This window comes from Castor canadensis, chromosome 16 (assembly GCF_047511655.1).
Source record: "Castor canadensis chromosome 16, mCasCan1.hap1v2, whole genome shotgun sequence".
Taxonomy (NCBI): domain Eukaryota; kingdom Metazoa; phylum Chordata; class Mammalia; order Rodentia; family Castoridae; genus Castor; species Castor canadensis.
In genome coordinates, this window is record NC_133401.1 from 16,495,512 (window position 1) to 16,511,706 (window position 16,195).

The following is a 16,195-nucleotide window of genomic DNA, read 5'->3' on the forward strand; positions in this document are numbered from 1 at the left end:
GGCTGGGGCCCAGGGTGCAACCCACTATTGCAATTACTTTGGAGAAAGGGAGATTGCGGAAGTCGGGGCTTCCGCGTTGCCCTTTTAAGCGCCCCTCACCCCCCCCACCCCCCAGCCGGGAGGCGTCAGCTGCCCCTTTAAGGCGCGGGGCATTGTGGGTGCGGGGAGTGGAATTTTGGAACGAAATGTAGCGAAGAGAAGTACAGTAGTAAGAGTAACGTCGCCGCCGCCGGCCGAGGGGGCGCGCCGGGGAGGGGACGCCGCACCCCCTTTCTGCACACGGACCCCCCATCCAACTAGCCGAGGGAAGAGGCGTCCGAGGACCCGCCCCGGCCCGCTCCACGTTCACCCCAGGAAGCCGGACTCTATGGGGCGGGACCCTGGGGGAGACTGAGCAGATCCTGAGGCAGCCTCGAACCCCTGAACCTCCAGCCAGGGGCGCCCCGGGAACACCCACCCGCGGGCGCGCCGCCCGACCGCCCAGCAGCCATGAGGTGAGCCCCGAACCCTCCGGACCCTTCCCCGCCAGGCGCAGGCTCCCCGCCCCGCCTTTGTCCCCCTCCCCCCCAGCTCGCTCCGGGCTGGAATTTGGGGACCGACCTTTGGGAGTCTCAGTTTGGGGCCGAAGCCCCTTGAAGGAACTCTTTAAATATTCATCACTTCTCCCTGATTCCCAAGGCTCCGGGGCGGTGCCGGTGAGGTTCTCCCGAGAACCCTCAGATTTGGGGGGACGCTCTGAGGACTCCCAGATTTTGAAGACTTTTTCAGAGGAACCTCCAAGTTGGCAGAACCTCTGTGCCAGGATGTTAGGATTAAACCAGGGCTCACACTTACCCCAAACCTCAAATCGAGGTCCTGGGGGGGATTGTGGGGGGCCGGTTTGGGAGTCTCTGGGAACGTGGAAGAAACCCTGGGACACAGACCCTAAGTCGCAGGGTCCCGGTTTACGTGGCGCTGGAAAAAGTCTCCCCGATTGTGGACCGCACTCTAACTTTGGGGAGTCTTCTTGATCCCATAAATTTGGGGGACATTCAGGTCCTACAGAGGAGGCTGTTGTGAGGAACTCCACGGATCGCAGCCTAGAGGGTCTGGTTGGGACTCCCCCCCACAAACCCCGTCGCCCTGCACACGCGACAGTGCCTAGGACTGAGCGAGCGCTCGGAGCTGAGGGCGGCGCCCCGGCCCCGGGCCAGGAGGGCGGCCCCTGTCCCCACCTGCGCAGCCCTGGGGAAGGAGGGGGCGCGGCAGCTGGGGGAGGGGGGCCTTTGTCTTCCTGACTCACCTGTCGAGACAGCTGGTATGGGGGGCGGGCCAGCAGCACCGTGGGCCAGCTGCTATCCCCGTCGCGACGCCCTTCCCAGCTCAGGCCCCCCCTTCCCCAGCCATCGGAGCCGTGGGATTGGAGGAGGGGGCGCTGGAAGGCTTCAAGGTCACAGTCTTCTCCCTGGGGACCCAGGCTTACCAGATAGTTCCAGCTCTCTTCCCAGAAATTTAATCTTGGGGGTGAGGGGACCAAGAGACCCAGGGATTTTGTCTTACCCCTGCCACCCTCAAACTCCTGGACTCACCTGAGGGCGGGGCCGGGGCCGAGTGGGACCCCCCAGTTTCCCCTCCCCTGACCTCCTGTCATCTCTCTTGGGGCCAGAGCCTGACAATACTATCTCCCTTCCTCCACTCTCTCTGGGACTTCCTGCCCCAAAGCCCCCAGCCTGACAGAGGCCCCGGTGAGGGCGGGGGGAAATGGCTGGGATTAACCCCCGGGTGTCCGCGCGCGCCACTCCCTGCACGGTCCCCACGCCCCTGCTCTCTGACATCGGGGTGGCATTCCTTTTAGGACCATCAAGCAAATGCTTCTCCCGCCTGTTCCTTTTGATCTGAAAGGGAGTGTTGGACGACTTGCAGCCAGGGGACACCATAGACACCCTCAAGACTTCCTGCCTAGTTTTCCCCAGAGAGGGGACAGTTTGCAGGAGCCCGTCCTCTACTACTTTTTTTTTGCGGGGGAGGGGGGAAATTGGAACCCAGGGCCTCGCACATGCTGGCCAGCGCTCTACCCCTAAGTTACACCCCCATCCCAGGAGCCAGGCTCTCTTCCTTCACCCCCATCCCCGGGGACTCTTCTCTCCCACCGCCCCCGGCCCCGCCCCTCCCCCACACCCGTTTCCGGTCCCAGGCCCGGTGGAAGGCGTATGGCGGATGTCCGAGTTAGTGCTGCCTCACTCTGTGAGACCGTAAAAGGGCAGAGCAGAGTCTGGGCCGGCCTCCTGCCCGCCCGCAGGGCCCCCTCTTGCTGTGGCCAGGGCCAAACCTCCCTCCTCCCGGGGGGGGGGGGGGGAGGGGCAGAGGTTGAGCCAAGCCCTAGCCCTCCCCAAAGTTTTGCCCACCTTCAGAGGGGGTCTCTCTCCCCATCTTGAAAGTACCCAACGCAAAACAAGGCTGGCTGAGTGGCTCAGGTAGTGAGGCCCCAAGTTCAAAACCCAGTACCGCCACAAAAGCAAAAAACAGAGGGAGTCTTTCTTACCCAACATCCTGGGCTGTGCCCCTTCTCCAAGGACAGCTGGGGTTCAGAACCACCCATTCCCAGCTGGGGAAACTGAGGCTTAAAGAGAGAAAGGCCTGACTCAAACTCTCAAATTCTTGGGCAATGTTGGAGGAGGAGACGGGCCTGGGATCTGCTCTTTCTGGCTGGTTTAGCTTGGGGATAGTCCTGGGGGCAATTGGAAGAGAGGAGTTGAAGACGGAAAATTACAAGATCCGCTTCTTTTTCTCCTAGTTTGACAAATATTTGCTGAGTGTCTGCTGTATCCGGGAACTGGGTGTCTGGGAAGGCAGGGAAAGGGGTCAGAGGTCTGAGAATTGCTTCTGCAGAAAGAACTCAGGAATGTGGGTCCATTTTTTCTTCCTACAGTAATAGTAATTATCATCCCTTCTTGATTTCTTAAAAAACAGTGAGACCATTAAGTCAAACATCTCCTTTTGTGCCAGATGCTGTACTAGGTGTCTGCTTCCATTTAATCCCCACCACAATTCTAAGATACTGTTACAACCTTGTGTCCCCAGTTTACAGACAGCAGAACTGAGGCAGTTAAGAAAATTGTGTTAAAATCAGTTTAGGATTGACTTAAGTCTGAATTTGAACCAAGGACTATTATGCTATTAAAGAAAAGGCCCAACTTTCACTCACTCCTATAATCCAGCTGGTGAGGTGGAAGTAGGAGGATCTCCATCAGAGGCTCAGCCCTGGGCTAAAAAAATGAGACCCTATTTGAAAAACAACTAAAGCAAAAAAGGCTGGAGGCATGGTTCAAGTGATAGAGCGCTAGGAGGAGTGAGACCCTGAGTTCAAACCCCACTCCCATAAAAAAAAAGAAAAAGATTAAAAGTAATAATAATTATAAATATATATATATATTTTTTTTTTTGGTACCAGTGCTTGAACTCAGGGCCTTCACCTTGAGCCACTCCACCAGCCCTATTTTTGTGATGGGTTTTTTTGAGATAGGGTCTCAGGCACTATTTGCCCTGGCTGGCTTCGAACCTCGATCCTCCTGATCTCTGCCTCCTGAGTAGCTAGGATTACAGGTGTGAGCCACCAGCACTTGGCTAAAAACTAGAAGCACATAAATAACATGCTTCTACTGTTTAAAAAATAAAAAAGCATAATTTAGGTAATCAAGAAGAAACCCAGGAGGGAGATTTTTACCTTCCTACTCACTTGTGGGAAACTGAGGCTCCCGGGGAGAGGGACCAGAGTGAGACCACACAAGGCCCATGGAGCCTGGACTATCCCCTGCCCAGGGTTGCCTCACACAACACTATTTGTTGTTGAGGAAGGTGTGTTGTGTCACGAGGCTTATGGTGTAAGGCAGCTGTGGGGTAAGTCGTGGGGGTGGGGAGCAGTTGGGAAGGGCAAGTCTTGAGTCTGGTAGGTTTACGTGAACTGGCTGATTACCTCTGGTTACAGGGCGCTCCCTCCCGCCTCCTAGGCCTCTCAGCTCCCATGTGTGGAATGTTCGCCCACTGCCATGGCCGTCTTGAGTGTAGAACTCTGTGTCCATCCCCTTCCCACCCCCTCTAGTGCTGCACTAGGATTTGAACTCAGGGCCTTGTGCTTGTGCTTGGTAGATGGGTGCTCTACCACTTGAGCCACTCCCCCAGTCCCCATTTTCTCTCTCTTCATCCATGCAACAAACCCAGTGAGTTACATTTTCCAAGACTGGAAACAGCCTCCGAGAGGCAGAGTACGCAGCAAGGCAGTGACTTGTTGGGAGGGGTGAGTCCTGGGCTGGCTGGGGATGCAGGTGTTCTCTATCAGGTGGAGGGTGTGAGACCCCAGGAGACTAATACACTCAGTCTCACCCCACACATACTTCCTGGCTGTGAAATTTTCCTATTCTGTCTTTTGCCTAGGATATAGGTTTGTTTGTTTGTTTGTTTTTTAACTTAAGTAACGAATTAGGCTTTTACAGGTGTTTTTAGCTCATGATTTAAAAAAAGAAAAAGAAGGGCCAGGTGTCGTTGTTCCTGCCTGTAATCCCAGCACTTGGGTATCTGAGGCTGGAGGAATATGAGGCCAGCCTGAGACATAGCCAGAGTGGTAAAGTGTTTGCCTAACATGCACAAGGTCTGGGTTTAGGGTGAAGGATGTAAAATGCCTCTTTCCCCCTCCCTCACCCCCCAGAATCAGCCACAGTTAGTCTTCTGAGAAGTCTCTCTATTTATCACCATTCTGTGTGCAGATATATTTAACCCTCCTCAACTTGTGTTTTTTAAACCTCTGAGCCACACGACTTCATACCTTGACTTTAAAAAATCACAACTCAGCTGTTTTCTCAGCTATGTGGAGAACATGGGTTAAATCTGCCCCCGCCTCCCGTTTGCTTGCTGTGTGATGTGCAGCAAGTGTCTATCCCTCTCTGTGCCTGTAACTCCTCGTCTGTCAGAAGGGTGAGATCAGAGTCTAGCTCAATGAGTTTGTAAAGTTTGTGGGATAGAAATTAGATCCCTGTGCTTGGAACAGTGTCCAGGACACATGCTAACCTTCAGATGTCACCTGTCATTGTTAAGTTTTAAAAACTGTGGAGTACCTGTTAAGTTCTAAGCAGCATTCTAGGTTCTGGAGACACAGCTGTGACAAAAGGGACAAAACCCCTGCCATCTGGCATTATGAACCAGATGCTTAGGTAGAAGAATCTGAGGGTAAACAGATTCTTAGGCAGGGATCACATGAGGTAGTCACGGAGGGCTTCTTGGAAGAGGTGACATCTAGGCAGAGAGCTCAGGAGCTGAGTATCCAGGCTAGAAGCAGAATGGACACACGGCCTGAGGTAAGAATGTGTCTGGCATGCTGAAGGAACAGTATGGAAGGGAGATGCAAGCTAAGGGGAGAAGAGGAGGCATGCCCCCCACCCTTCTGCTGTAATGGGATCATTAAGGCCTGGGGTCACCCAGCCACCACCCAGCCCCTCCATCCAGGCCAGAGTCTCAGCAGAGCCCATCAGGGCCACCTGGAAGGGCAAAGTACAGTAAGGGTGGGGCTGCGACAGCCCTGGGCGCCTGGCCAGCATCTGCCCTGGGTGTGGGTGGCAGGTGTGTTGTGGCTTTAACCCTGCTTTGCCAGGGGTGCTGGAGCCAAAAACAGCCCTTGAGGCTGTGCTTGTCTGGAAATGGCACCTGGTGTTTGGGTAGGACCCACGCAGTCCCCGTGGCTAAGACCGAGGACCCTGGAGCCAGGCGGCCTGGACACAGCACCTCACTCCCCGCTTCATAGCCGTGTGACGTGGGGCAGGTCACTCAGCCTCTCTGCACTGACTGCAGTGGAGCAGCAGCAGGAGCAGGGAGCCTGACTCCTGGCCCAGCTGAAGGGGCTGGGGAGAGGAGGGGCCGCGATTATGCAAAGTTGGGGTGCTGGGCCCTGTCCCCTACCCAGGGACCTGCAAGTGGACCCGCCAAGGGGCTTTCCCTGCCCTGACTCTCACTGCATGGCGTCATGCTCCAGCCCCCAGCCCCCCTGGGGACAGAACCATTGTGGGTGTAAGTCTGTCCCCGGAAACCTCCCAACTTCTTCTTTTCAGGAAAAAGCCCGGTGGGGGCAGGGCAGAGACCAGCACTTCCCCCACTTCCCGTGTCTGCATGACCTTGGCCAAGTCACTTCCTGTCTGGGAGCTGAGCTCCCTCATGGGGGTGAAGGGGCCGAAACTTCCAGAATATCCTGAGGGATGATGTAGCCATCCGGGGTCCCCGTGGTGTCCGTTCAGGTGCCCATGAGACCGTGCCGACCTGTGACTGAGCGCCCAGTACACACCAGGCGTTGTGCCAGGCACTTCCAGTGCCCCTTGGGTCGTGGGGACTGTCATTTCCCCCTTTGGCTGGTGAGGAAGATGAGCTCTTGAGGAGGGGGCGCTGCAGAGATTTGAACCCAGATCTGTGATGTCAGATTCTGGATTCTGGGCAGGTGTTCCTTCTGGGCATCCCCAGACCTGGGCTCCTTTGTCCTAGCGCTGAGTCATCACTGTCTAGGGACAGGTCTGCCTCCGGCACTGGACTGTGTGCCCTGCAGGGATGGCGTCAGGACTGTCTGAGAGACGGCTGTGTCTTCCTCGTCAGCCCCACCTGACATGGACCTTACCCAGAGCACTGAGTGCCCAGTGGCTGTTCCTTGCCCTGGGACCCGGATGGGGTGGCCAGCAGGAGCGACCTGGGGAGCAACAGCCAGGACTGTCCCTGCTCTTTCCGTCTCTGAGCTTCAGCTTCCTCCTCTGACTTGAATGGGGAGTGGGGCCTGGAGGTGTCCATGCAAGATAGTAGAGATGGGGAAACTGAGGCCAGGCAGCTCGGGGCTCCTTCCTGTGTGCCTAACCGCATCTTCTCCGGGTGTATCGTCTGTTCTGTCTTTCTCCGTCTTTATCTCTTTCTGTGTCTGTCTCTTCTGCACCACCTGCCTATCTCTCCCTGTCTCTCTCTCTTTACCCCTCCCTTCCCTCCCCCTTGGTACTAGGGTTGAAACTCAGGGCCTCACACTTGCTAAGCAGGCGATCTAACCACTTGAGCTACTCCTCCAGCTTTTTTACTTTTACTTTTTCAGACAGTTTCACACTTTTCCCTGGGGTGGCCTCAAATCATGATCCTTCTGCCTCCTTCCACCTGCCAAGTAGCTGAGATTACAGGCATGCTCCACCACTCCCAGCTTGTCCCTCTCCCTTTTGTCAGTCTGACTTTTCCTTTCTAACCTCTCTCCCTACCTCTGTCTGTCTCTTCCTGGTTGCTCCCCTCTGTCTCTTTCCCCATCTGTCTGCCTTATGTCCCACCTGTGTCTCTCTCCTCTCCTTTCTGTGTGTGCCTGGCTCCCCTGGAGGATGCCTTACACCTGTCTGCCTTCCTGTGTCTCTCCTATTCCTCCAGCTCTGTCACTGTCCCTTGGAATCTCCCGGGACACCAGATGGAGAAGGTGACTGGCCCCTCTCCTTGTTCTCCCTTCTCCGCAGTGAGACAGTCGTGTGTTCCAGCCGGGCCACTGTGATGCTTTATGATGATGGTAATAAGCGATGGCTTCCTGCTGGCACGGGTCCCCAGACCTTCAGCCGAGTCCAGATCTACCACAACCCCACAGCCAACTCCTTCCGGGTTGTGGGCCGCAAGATGCAGCCGGACCAGCAGGTGTGGGCGCCCTCCCCCATCCCTGCGTGCCCCGGCCCCGCCTGCACCTGCAGCCTCTCACCCACTCTGCCCCTCCCTCCAGGTGGTTATCAACTGTGCCATCGTGCGGGGCGTCAAGTACAACCAGGCTACCCCCAACTTCCACCAGTGGCGCGATGCCCGCCAGGTCTGGGGCCTCAACTTCGGTAGCAAGGAAGATGCAGCACAGTTCGCCACGGGCATGGCCAGTGCCCTAGAGGCCTTGGAAGGTTAGATGTGCAGCGGGCAGGCAGACGAGACCCCAGCATGGTGCTGAGGGGCCTGAGGTTGCTGCCATGCCCCCCCACCCCCAGCCTCAGTTTACTCATCTTTAAAACAGAGCTAATTGGTTGCTAGCACGGAAAATTCCTAAGAAGAGTTCACGGGCTCCTACGTGTCTGTGTGTGCCCAGTGTACAAAACCCATGGTTCCTAAGGGGACAGTATGCCCCATGACTTGTGCATGTGCACAGTCCCTGTGACCACCACACAGATCAAGATCTGTGGGAATGCAGAAAAATGCAGTAGCTGGCACGGGTCTGAGGGGCCCAAGGGCCTGGGGCACGGACCTGAGGAGGGGCCCTTTGCCTTTCGGGTGCCGGGCCAGCAGGGACACACACTGTTCCTGTACATTCCAACCTGCACAGCCCCTGGCTTCCCACCTGGCCTCTGGGTGTCATAACAGTGGCCATCTCATGGCCCCTCAGCTGAGGGAAGCTAACCCTAGCTCTTCCCATGGTGCCACCGCCTGGGCGGGATATCAGGGCCTCCAAGAGGAAGTGAGGGCCTGGGGGCTGCCTGGTAGCCTAGGGAAAGTGTCACAGGGCTCCAGTGAGCCCACTCACCGCCCCTTCTCCTCGGGCCTTGCAGGAGGTGCACTTCCTGCAGCTCCAGCACCACCAGCCTGGACTGCCCCGAACGCCCCCAACGGTCCCTCCCCAGAGGAAGTGGAGCAGAAAAGGTGAGCAGCTTTTTACTCCTGGAGTTCAGAACCCCTCAGGCTTTCAGTTTCTAGAATGTTTCAGCTCCCAGGGGACTAGAGGTGAAGCGCTTTCAACCTCCCTCTCCTGGTCTGCCAGATTGCTGGGGTCCTGGATCTAGATGTGGAGGAGAGCCTTGGGCAAACTCCGGTGGTTTTGGGTTTCTTTGGTTTTTTTTTTCAGTAGGGGTAGAGTTTGGACTCAGGGCCTGCACCTTGAACCATTCTGCCAAGCCCTGCGTTTTGTGATGGGTTTTTCCAAATAGACTCTTGGGAACTATTTACCTGGGGCTGGCTTGGAACCACAGTCCTCCTGATCTCTGCCTCCTGCCTCCTACCTCCTAAGTAGTAGGATTACAGGCTTTAAAGTTGTTTTTTTTTTTGGGGGGAGTGAAACTGAGAGTGACATTTATTAGGAGAATGACCTCTCAGGTGTTCTTGAGAGTTGACTCAGAATGTTTGCATCCTGGGCTCACACTGTCCCTGCCTGTCCCCTGTCCTCCCTACACTCCTTTCTTGGGATCCCAGGAAGGCAGGCTTGGGTGGGGATTAGAGGCCAGCCTCACTGGAGACCTCTGAGAGAGGAAGCCATGCTTGGGGTCCTGAGAACAGCCGCCTTGCCCCCCGCAGGCAGCAGCCCAGCCAGCCTGAGCACATGGAGCGTCGTGTCTCTAATGCAGGTGAGGCCCAAAGGACTTCAGGAGTGGGCACCTCCCTCCAGGGAGGAATGGGTGGGCAGCTGACAAAGATAACACTTCTCTCCCTCTCTCAGCAACCCCCCTTCTCTGTTTGTTTCAGGAGGCCCACCTGCTCCCCCAGCTGGGGGGCCACCTCCACCTCCAGGACCTCCCCCTCCTCCCGGTCCCCCCCCACCCCCAGGTCTGCCCCCTTCAGGGGTCTCAGCTGCAGGGCATGGAGCTGGGGGAGGCCCGCCCCCTGCACCCCCTCTCCCTTCAGCACAGGGCCCCAGTGGTGGGGGGTCTGGGGCCCCCGGCCTGGCCGCAGCCATCGCTGGAGCCAAACTCAGGAAAGTGAGCAAGGTGAGGGGCCAGGGAGGGGGTGCGGGGTGTGGGGTGATTGGGGCCCTTGCCTGGAGGCGCCATAAGCAGGCTGAGCGGTCAGGAGGCCCACCCTTCTTTCAAGTCCCCCTCTAATTTCTCCAGCAGGAGGAGGCCTCAGGGGGACCCTCAGTCCCCAAAGCTGAGAGCACTCGGGGCGGAGGAGGCGGAGGAGGATTCATGGAAGAGATGAGTGCCATGCTGGCCCGCAGGTGAGCCCGAGCCCGCCTCCATCGCCTGGAGGGAGCAGGCTCTCATTCCCGCCCTGTGTGTATTTTTGGGGGCAAGTCCTCTGTAATAGCCAGGATTGGGATGTGATGCAGAATGTAGTCTCCTGAGGTGGCTGGTAGTCTGTAGAATGTTCTAACCCAGAGCCCTAGGACCTTCAGAGATCAAAGCCAGGCTCTTAGAATCTCAGCACTTGAAGATAGAAGCCCTCCACACTTAGAATTCTATGCTTCCCAGGTGGCAGAATTCTAGAATTCTGCCCATCTAATTCTAGAAGCACAATCTCTATTTACCATCTTCTTGAAGTTTTGTTTTGTTTTTCACTGCCGGAGGTCAGACCCAGGGCTTTGCACATGCTAGGCAAGAGCTCTTCCACAGGACTACCTCTGCAGCCCTTGGTTTTTTGAGGCAGGATTTCAATAGGTATCCCAGTCTGACCTGGAACCTGAGATCCCCCTGCCTCAGCCTCTGAAATGCTGGAACTACAGGTGTGTACCACTGTGCACTGGGCTTCTCTTTGAATTGGAAAACTAGCATTCTGGTCCAGAACTCTACACCCTAGAAGCCATATCTCTAGAACAATGTGAAGGCGGATTGTTGAGTGACTATGGGAGGACTGAGGTGGGAGGACTGAGGTGTCCTTGCTTTTCCGTTCTGCAGAAGGAAAGCTACACAGGTTGGGGAGAAACCTGCCAAGGATGAATCTGCCAATGTAAGTTACTGGCTCTTCTTGTTCTGTATGCCTTAAGGTGTCAGACTGGGGTAGGGACATTGGAAGTGGGTGATGCTACAGGGCCAGGTGGGCTTTGGACTTGGAAGAGGAAATGAACAGAGGCGTGTGGCAAGGCTGGCTCATGACAGTTTTATTTCCCACCCACAGGAGGAGCCAGAGCACAGAATCCCTGTCCAGAGTGGTAAGACACCAGTCTAAGCACTGAAACTGCAAGTCCCAGGATGCCCTGTTCTCACTTACAAAACACCCTTATGGAGAATCTGTGAAAATAATACTGGGGATTGTAGTGTCCTGAGATGGTTCTTTGCACAGGAGCTGTTGAGATTGAAGATAAAAGACAGAACCGGGGGCAGTTCTTGTCCCTGATCTTTCTGATTTGTTGCCTGTCCCCTAGAACCTGTGCGGAGACCCTGGGAGAAGAACAGCACAACCTTGCCAAGGTGGGCCATTACTATTGGGGATCCACCCTCCCAAAATAGCTGGGTTTGCCTGATGTATAGGGAGGAACTTATGTTTATGTGAGCCCTGGAATGGGAAATCATGGAGGCAGATCCTTTCTCTAACCTCACTTCTCAACCACACCAACTCTTCCAGGATGAAGTCGTCGTCTTCGGTGACTACCTCTGAGGCCCACCCCTCAACACCCAGTTCCAGTGATGAGTCAGACCTGGAGAGGGTGAAGCAGGTAGCTTGGGGGAAGGGACTGGGAGCTGGAAAGAGGCCAGGGACAAGTGCAGATCCAGGTCCAGGGCCTGCCACCACTGCTGAGTGGTTCTAGAGAAGACTTGGGAACCTCAGTGTTCCAATCTGAGAAATGGGAAGTTTGGATGGAGTCAAGGGTGAAGATGCACTGCACTCTCATTTCCAGTGCCTGTGACAGATGTTACGATTCTTTTCCCCACTCTTGTTCTGCTGAGTGCCTGGAATCCTTTGCAGCCCAGTGGCTCCAGCCATCCATCACCAATTGGAATTGGCAGAAGGCTAGAATGCATTTGCCAAGGCTGGTACTGGATGTTCTCCAGTACTTTGCTTCTGGCTCCAAGGTTCTGGAAATTCTATAGAACCCATCATCATTGTGTGACCTTGGTAGCTGTGTCAGGGGTTGAGGGGGATGGGTCTTGAGCCTGCTTCCTCTGGCTTTTCAGTCAGTAAGAAATTGAGGAAGGGGATGGGGGTATGGCTAAAGTGGTAGAGCACCTGCCAAGCAAGCAGGAGGTCCTGAGTTCAAATCCTAGTACCGCCAAAAAAGAAGAAAAAAGGGAGGAGGAGATGGGGGTAAGGTGGGTTAGTTTAGTGGTAGAGCACTGGCTGCCCATATAGAAGTCCCCTTGTTTTGTCCCTGTCCCTGCAAAAACATAAAATAGGGAAGAAGAAATTGTTCCTGCACCTCCAGGTCCCCCTCTTGATTGGTTCTTATTTTCAGGAGCTTTTAGAAGAGGTGAGGAAGGAATTGCAGAAAATGAAAGAGGAAATAATTGAAGGTAAGGTGCTTTTGTTTTGCTTGAAAATTTCTTTATCTTGGAGACAAAGAGCCCATTTGGAAAGGAAGGGGGAAGGGACAGGCCTTGACCTCTGACTCTTTGTTTCCTTCCAGCCTTTGTCCAGGAGCTGAGGAAGCGGGGTTCCCCCTGACCACAGGGACCCAGAAGACCCATTTCTCCTTTCCACACACCCCGCCTGTCACCCTGCTTTCCCTGCCTCTACTTGACATGGAATTGCTAGAGACTGCACAGGAATGCATCTTTCCCCCTCCCCATCCCACTTGGAAAATTCCAAGGGGGTGTGGCTTCCTCGGCACCATGTCCACACCCATACTGGCTGCTGATTGGCTGGGGAGCCCCCACCCTTTGCTCCCTTTGGTCCTTCCTCTCTGCCATCCCCTTGGGGCTGGTTCCTCTGCTGGGGATGTACCAAGTAACCCCACAGTAAGGGGGAAGGAAGGAGGGAATTTCACATTCCCTTATTCTAGATTCACTTTAACGCTTAATGCCTTCGAATTTTTGGTTTTTTTAAGAAAAATATATATATATTTGGGTTTTTTGGGGGGAAAGGGAAATTTTTTTTTTCCTCTTTGATTTTGATAAAATGGGGTATGGGAATTTTTTAATGCTCTAACCCCAGGCTTGCCCCATTTGGGGCAGCTATTTAAAGGGGATATCCTACTGGGGTGGGGGTGCGTCCCCACCCCCAGGCACCCATTCCTTTTGGCTCCTTCCCCTTTTCTATGAGGAATTAAGATGCTGTAACTTTTTGGAACCTCAGTTTTTTGATTTTTTTTATTTGAGCAGGTCTCAGGGTCCAGGCCATTTTTGTCCCCTGAGGAGACTATGTGAGGGGGACCAAGAAGCCTCCCTCTCACCTCCACTTTGGCTTCTTGAAAATGGGCCCTCGCTGAATAAACCTGCGGTTTTTATAAATGCCGAGAGCTGTGGAGTGACTTGAGGGGCTGCTCGTGAGAATGGGGTGCTCCACCCTAAGAGTCCGTGGCCAGGCTGGGTTCCCTCCCTGGGGTCTGTCTTACCCTCCTGGCCCTGCTTCCCATACCCCAAATGCTACACTTTCCCCTCTTGCCCCCTCCCCGGGCTCCTTGCCAGGCTGCTTCTTTCCTCCATCCCACCCTGAGAAGGCTGTGTAGCCTTGGGCAAGTCCCTGGGTGTACTCTGAGCCTCAGTTTCCCCAGTTGAGAAAGGGCTCATACGATGACTGCCCCTCTTCACTGCAACCAGAACTCCCAGCTTCTTTACTGATTTTAGTGATGCTGGTGCCGGGTACACACTTGTTCCCAGACACGTCCTTTACTCCAGAACTTCTTTAATTATAAAACATTTACAGTCTAAAAAAAATAGAATTTGGAAATCCCCAGAGCTCAGTTGCCACCCCCTTTAAGTGACTCAATGGGTTGGTGGGGCGAGGATGGGGTGGGGCCTGTAGACTTGGGTGTAATGTCCCATTCGGAGGTAGGGGGACCCCAGGGTAGGAGGCCTTTGCATGAAGGACCAGACCAAAGCCAGGAGTGGGGGGATCCCTGAGGGCGCTGAGTAGGTGATTTGAACAGAAGATGAGAAGTCAGTGACTCCCACATTAAGGGACAGCTGGGTCCTTAGAAACTGCTGCAGAGGACAGCAGGGGCACTGTAGGAAAGGACCGGAGGAGGTCCAGGACCTGGGACAGGCAAACGGGGTTCACTGAAAGCTCTGGTGAGGGCCACCTTCCCCTCTTCTCAGGAGCACATCCTGCTGGAACAAGTGGGAAAGGCCCCTCTGCCCAGGAAGAGGCCGCCCAGCGTGCCAGCGGGTTGTGCCTTAGGCTAAGGGGAGGGAGGCTTGGCTGTGAGGGTTCACCCCAGGAGCGACAGGTGACTCAGTGGGGCTAATGCCGCGCATGGTCCACCCCCTAAAGAGTGAGGTAGATGGAAGGTGACCTGGGAAGGTTCTTGCAATGCCCGTGTCGCCTTCACATTGGTCTGTACCAATGAAGGGGGGGGGTCCCTGCAGTGGATGAATGTCGGGGTGGGGAGGGGGGTCCGCTGCTCGGGTAGGTGGGCGTGTAAGTGGCAAGATGGCAGGTGACCTAAGTGCAGCTTTGTTTGGTCCTGCTGTCCCACCTGGGGGGTAGTTGGATCCCCTACACAGATGTGCCAGCTGGGTCGGGGGCGGGGAGGGTCCCTGTTCCACCACTGGGGGGGACAGACCCTCCTCAGAAGGTACCACTGGGTTAGTAGGGGATACCGGGTTGGGTGACATCACCCGCAGCCTAGGATCCCTCTCCCCAGAGACCAGGTGGTGCCAGCTAGGCGGGTTCAGGGTGGGACAGTGTAAAGTAGGCCACCTCGCAGCCCAGACAGCAGTCACGGCCAAGGCCAGGGTCCTGAGGCCTCTACTCCTGGGGCTCCTGCGGCTGCCGGGAGGCGCAGATCTCGGCGCGCACCTCCTGCAGCTGGGCGCGCAGCTCCCGCAGCTCGGCGCGCGCCCCGCGCAGCTCGGCCCGCAGCTCCTCCAGGACGCTCCGCGGCGCCGCGGCCTGCACCTGCTCCTCCAGCTCCTCGATCCCCTGCGCCAGGTTGCCCACCTCGTCCCGCATCGAGTCCCAGGACGTGCGCCGCTGGGTCTCCTTGCGGCGTCGCTGCGACTGTTGGCGCCAGTACTCCAGCAGCAGGCAGCTGCCCGCGGTGGCGAAGACGATGGCCTCGCCCAGCAGCTCGGCGCCCAGCTCGGCGGCAGCCGCCTCGTTCAGCGGCTTCACGGCTTCCGCTTTGAAGCCCATGATGCTCATCTTGGCCCGCATCTCCGCCCAGTGATACACTGCGGGGGAGAGAGGGGTCAGCAGGGGTTACAGGGGAGTCCCCTGCAAGCCCCGGCCAGGCACGCCTCGAGGTCCCAGCTGAAGCCACCCGGACACGCGCCGCAGCCAGGATAGCCGCGTCTTGGCGACAAGCGCCAAGCTCCACATCCTGAACGCCCAGCGATCCGCAGGGGGGTCCTCAGACTGGGGGCCACTCCCAGGGAACGGGGGACACAAGGACGTCCCAGAGCACCAGGTTCCCCGCCAGTGCAAAAGCTCGTAATCTCACACTCACCCATACGCAGCCAGGCCCTCCCCAGCAGGTGCAGGTGACAGCAGGGTGGACCTGGGGGCTTTGCGGGCGCTCTGGGCTGAGTTCAAGGTTTCGGCGGCACTGCGATAGGGCAAACTTTCGCGACCCAATCGCTTCTCCACGCGACTACGATCGCGACTTGTCCGCGGGCTGCCCTGATTCTGGCTCCCACCAGGATGGACGATCCTCCCCGGCACGCACGGGTGGATTGGGTTCAGCAAGCCCCCTCCGCAGCCTTAGCCCGCGAATTTTCAAAACGTTTTGTTTCCCCCTCCACACCCCACAGCAGCCAGGCTGAGCTTTTCCAACAACTACCTTTTCTTCCTTTTAGTTAGATAAATAGCAAACAAGGCCCGTGCGGGGAACAGAGTGCACAGGCGCGGGTGCGCCGAAAGCCCGAAGTGCACCTTCCCATCTCCACCGCACTCCCAGTCCAGACAGGTTTGCCACTTTGGATCTTTTCTGAATATGTTATGGCAAATAAAAAGATATTATGCAGCTCTGAGTGGTGGTGCATGCCTGTAATCCCAGCACTAGGGAGGCTGAAGCAGGAAGCTTGTGAGTTTGTGAGTTCAAGAACAGCCTAGGATATATAGAGCGAGCCTGTTTCTTGATCTCTCTCTCTCTCTCTCTCTCTCTCTCTCTCTCTGTCACCCTGGCTCTCCCCACCCCGCTCTGTGCTTGAACCTCCAGCTGTCATCACTGTTTTACACATTCTTAAATGCCATTGTAACCCACAGAGCCATGCAGCCAAAGGGTGACACTTGCCACGGAATCTGCCCTGTGCTGTTTGAACTACATCAGCTGCTTTAAAAATAAATAAAAACACTGTGAAGTCCAGCGTTGGTGACTCATGCCTGTAATTCTAGCTACTCAGGAGGCAGAGATCAGGAGGATGGCGGTTCAAAGCCAGCCCAGGTTTTTGAGACC

General features: G+C 55.9%; 2 protein-coding genes across 3 annotated transcripts in view; one reads left to right on the forward strand and one right to left on the reverse strand.

The window, feature by feature from the left end:
* The first annotated feature begins 154 nt into the window (after positions 1–154).
* On the forward strand, positions 155–13,092 carry Vasp (vasodilator stimulated phosphoprotein). Of its 2 annotated transcripts, none has more exons than XM_020172959.2 (13): positions 155–494; positions 7,485–7,656; positions 7,739–7,904; positions 8,544–8,634; positions 9,283–9,332; positions 9,451–9,692; positions 9,819–9,922; positions 10,599–10,650; positions 10,819–10,852; positions 11,066–11,111; positions 11,266–11,356; positions 12,095–12,152; positions 12,266–13,092. In XM_020172959.2, the coding sequence occupies exons 1-13, from the start codon at positions 490–492 to the stop codon at positions 12,301–12,303; spliced, it is 1,149 nt and encodes a 382-aa protein (XP_020028548.2). In that variant the 5' UTR covers positions 155–489; the 3' UTR covers positions 12,304–13,092. The 2 variants fall into 2 exon arrangements, with proteins under 2 accessions (XP_020028548.2, XP_020028547.2); XM_020172958.2 differs by having other exon boundaries at positions 156–494; positions 9,816–9,922.
* Positions 12,994–16,195, reverse strand: part of Opa3 (outer mitochondrial membrane lipid metabolism regulator OPA3) — a 44,912-nt gene continuing 41,710 nt past the window's right edge. Inside the window, exon 2 of the mRNA XM_074057648.1 lies at positions 12,994–14,972. Coding sequence (XP_073913749.1) covers positions 14,548–14,972 — 425 coding nt within the window. The 3' untranslated portion in view covers positions 12,994–14,547. The remainder of the gene's footprint in view (positions 14,973–16,195) is intronic.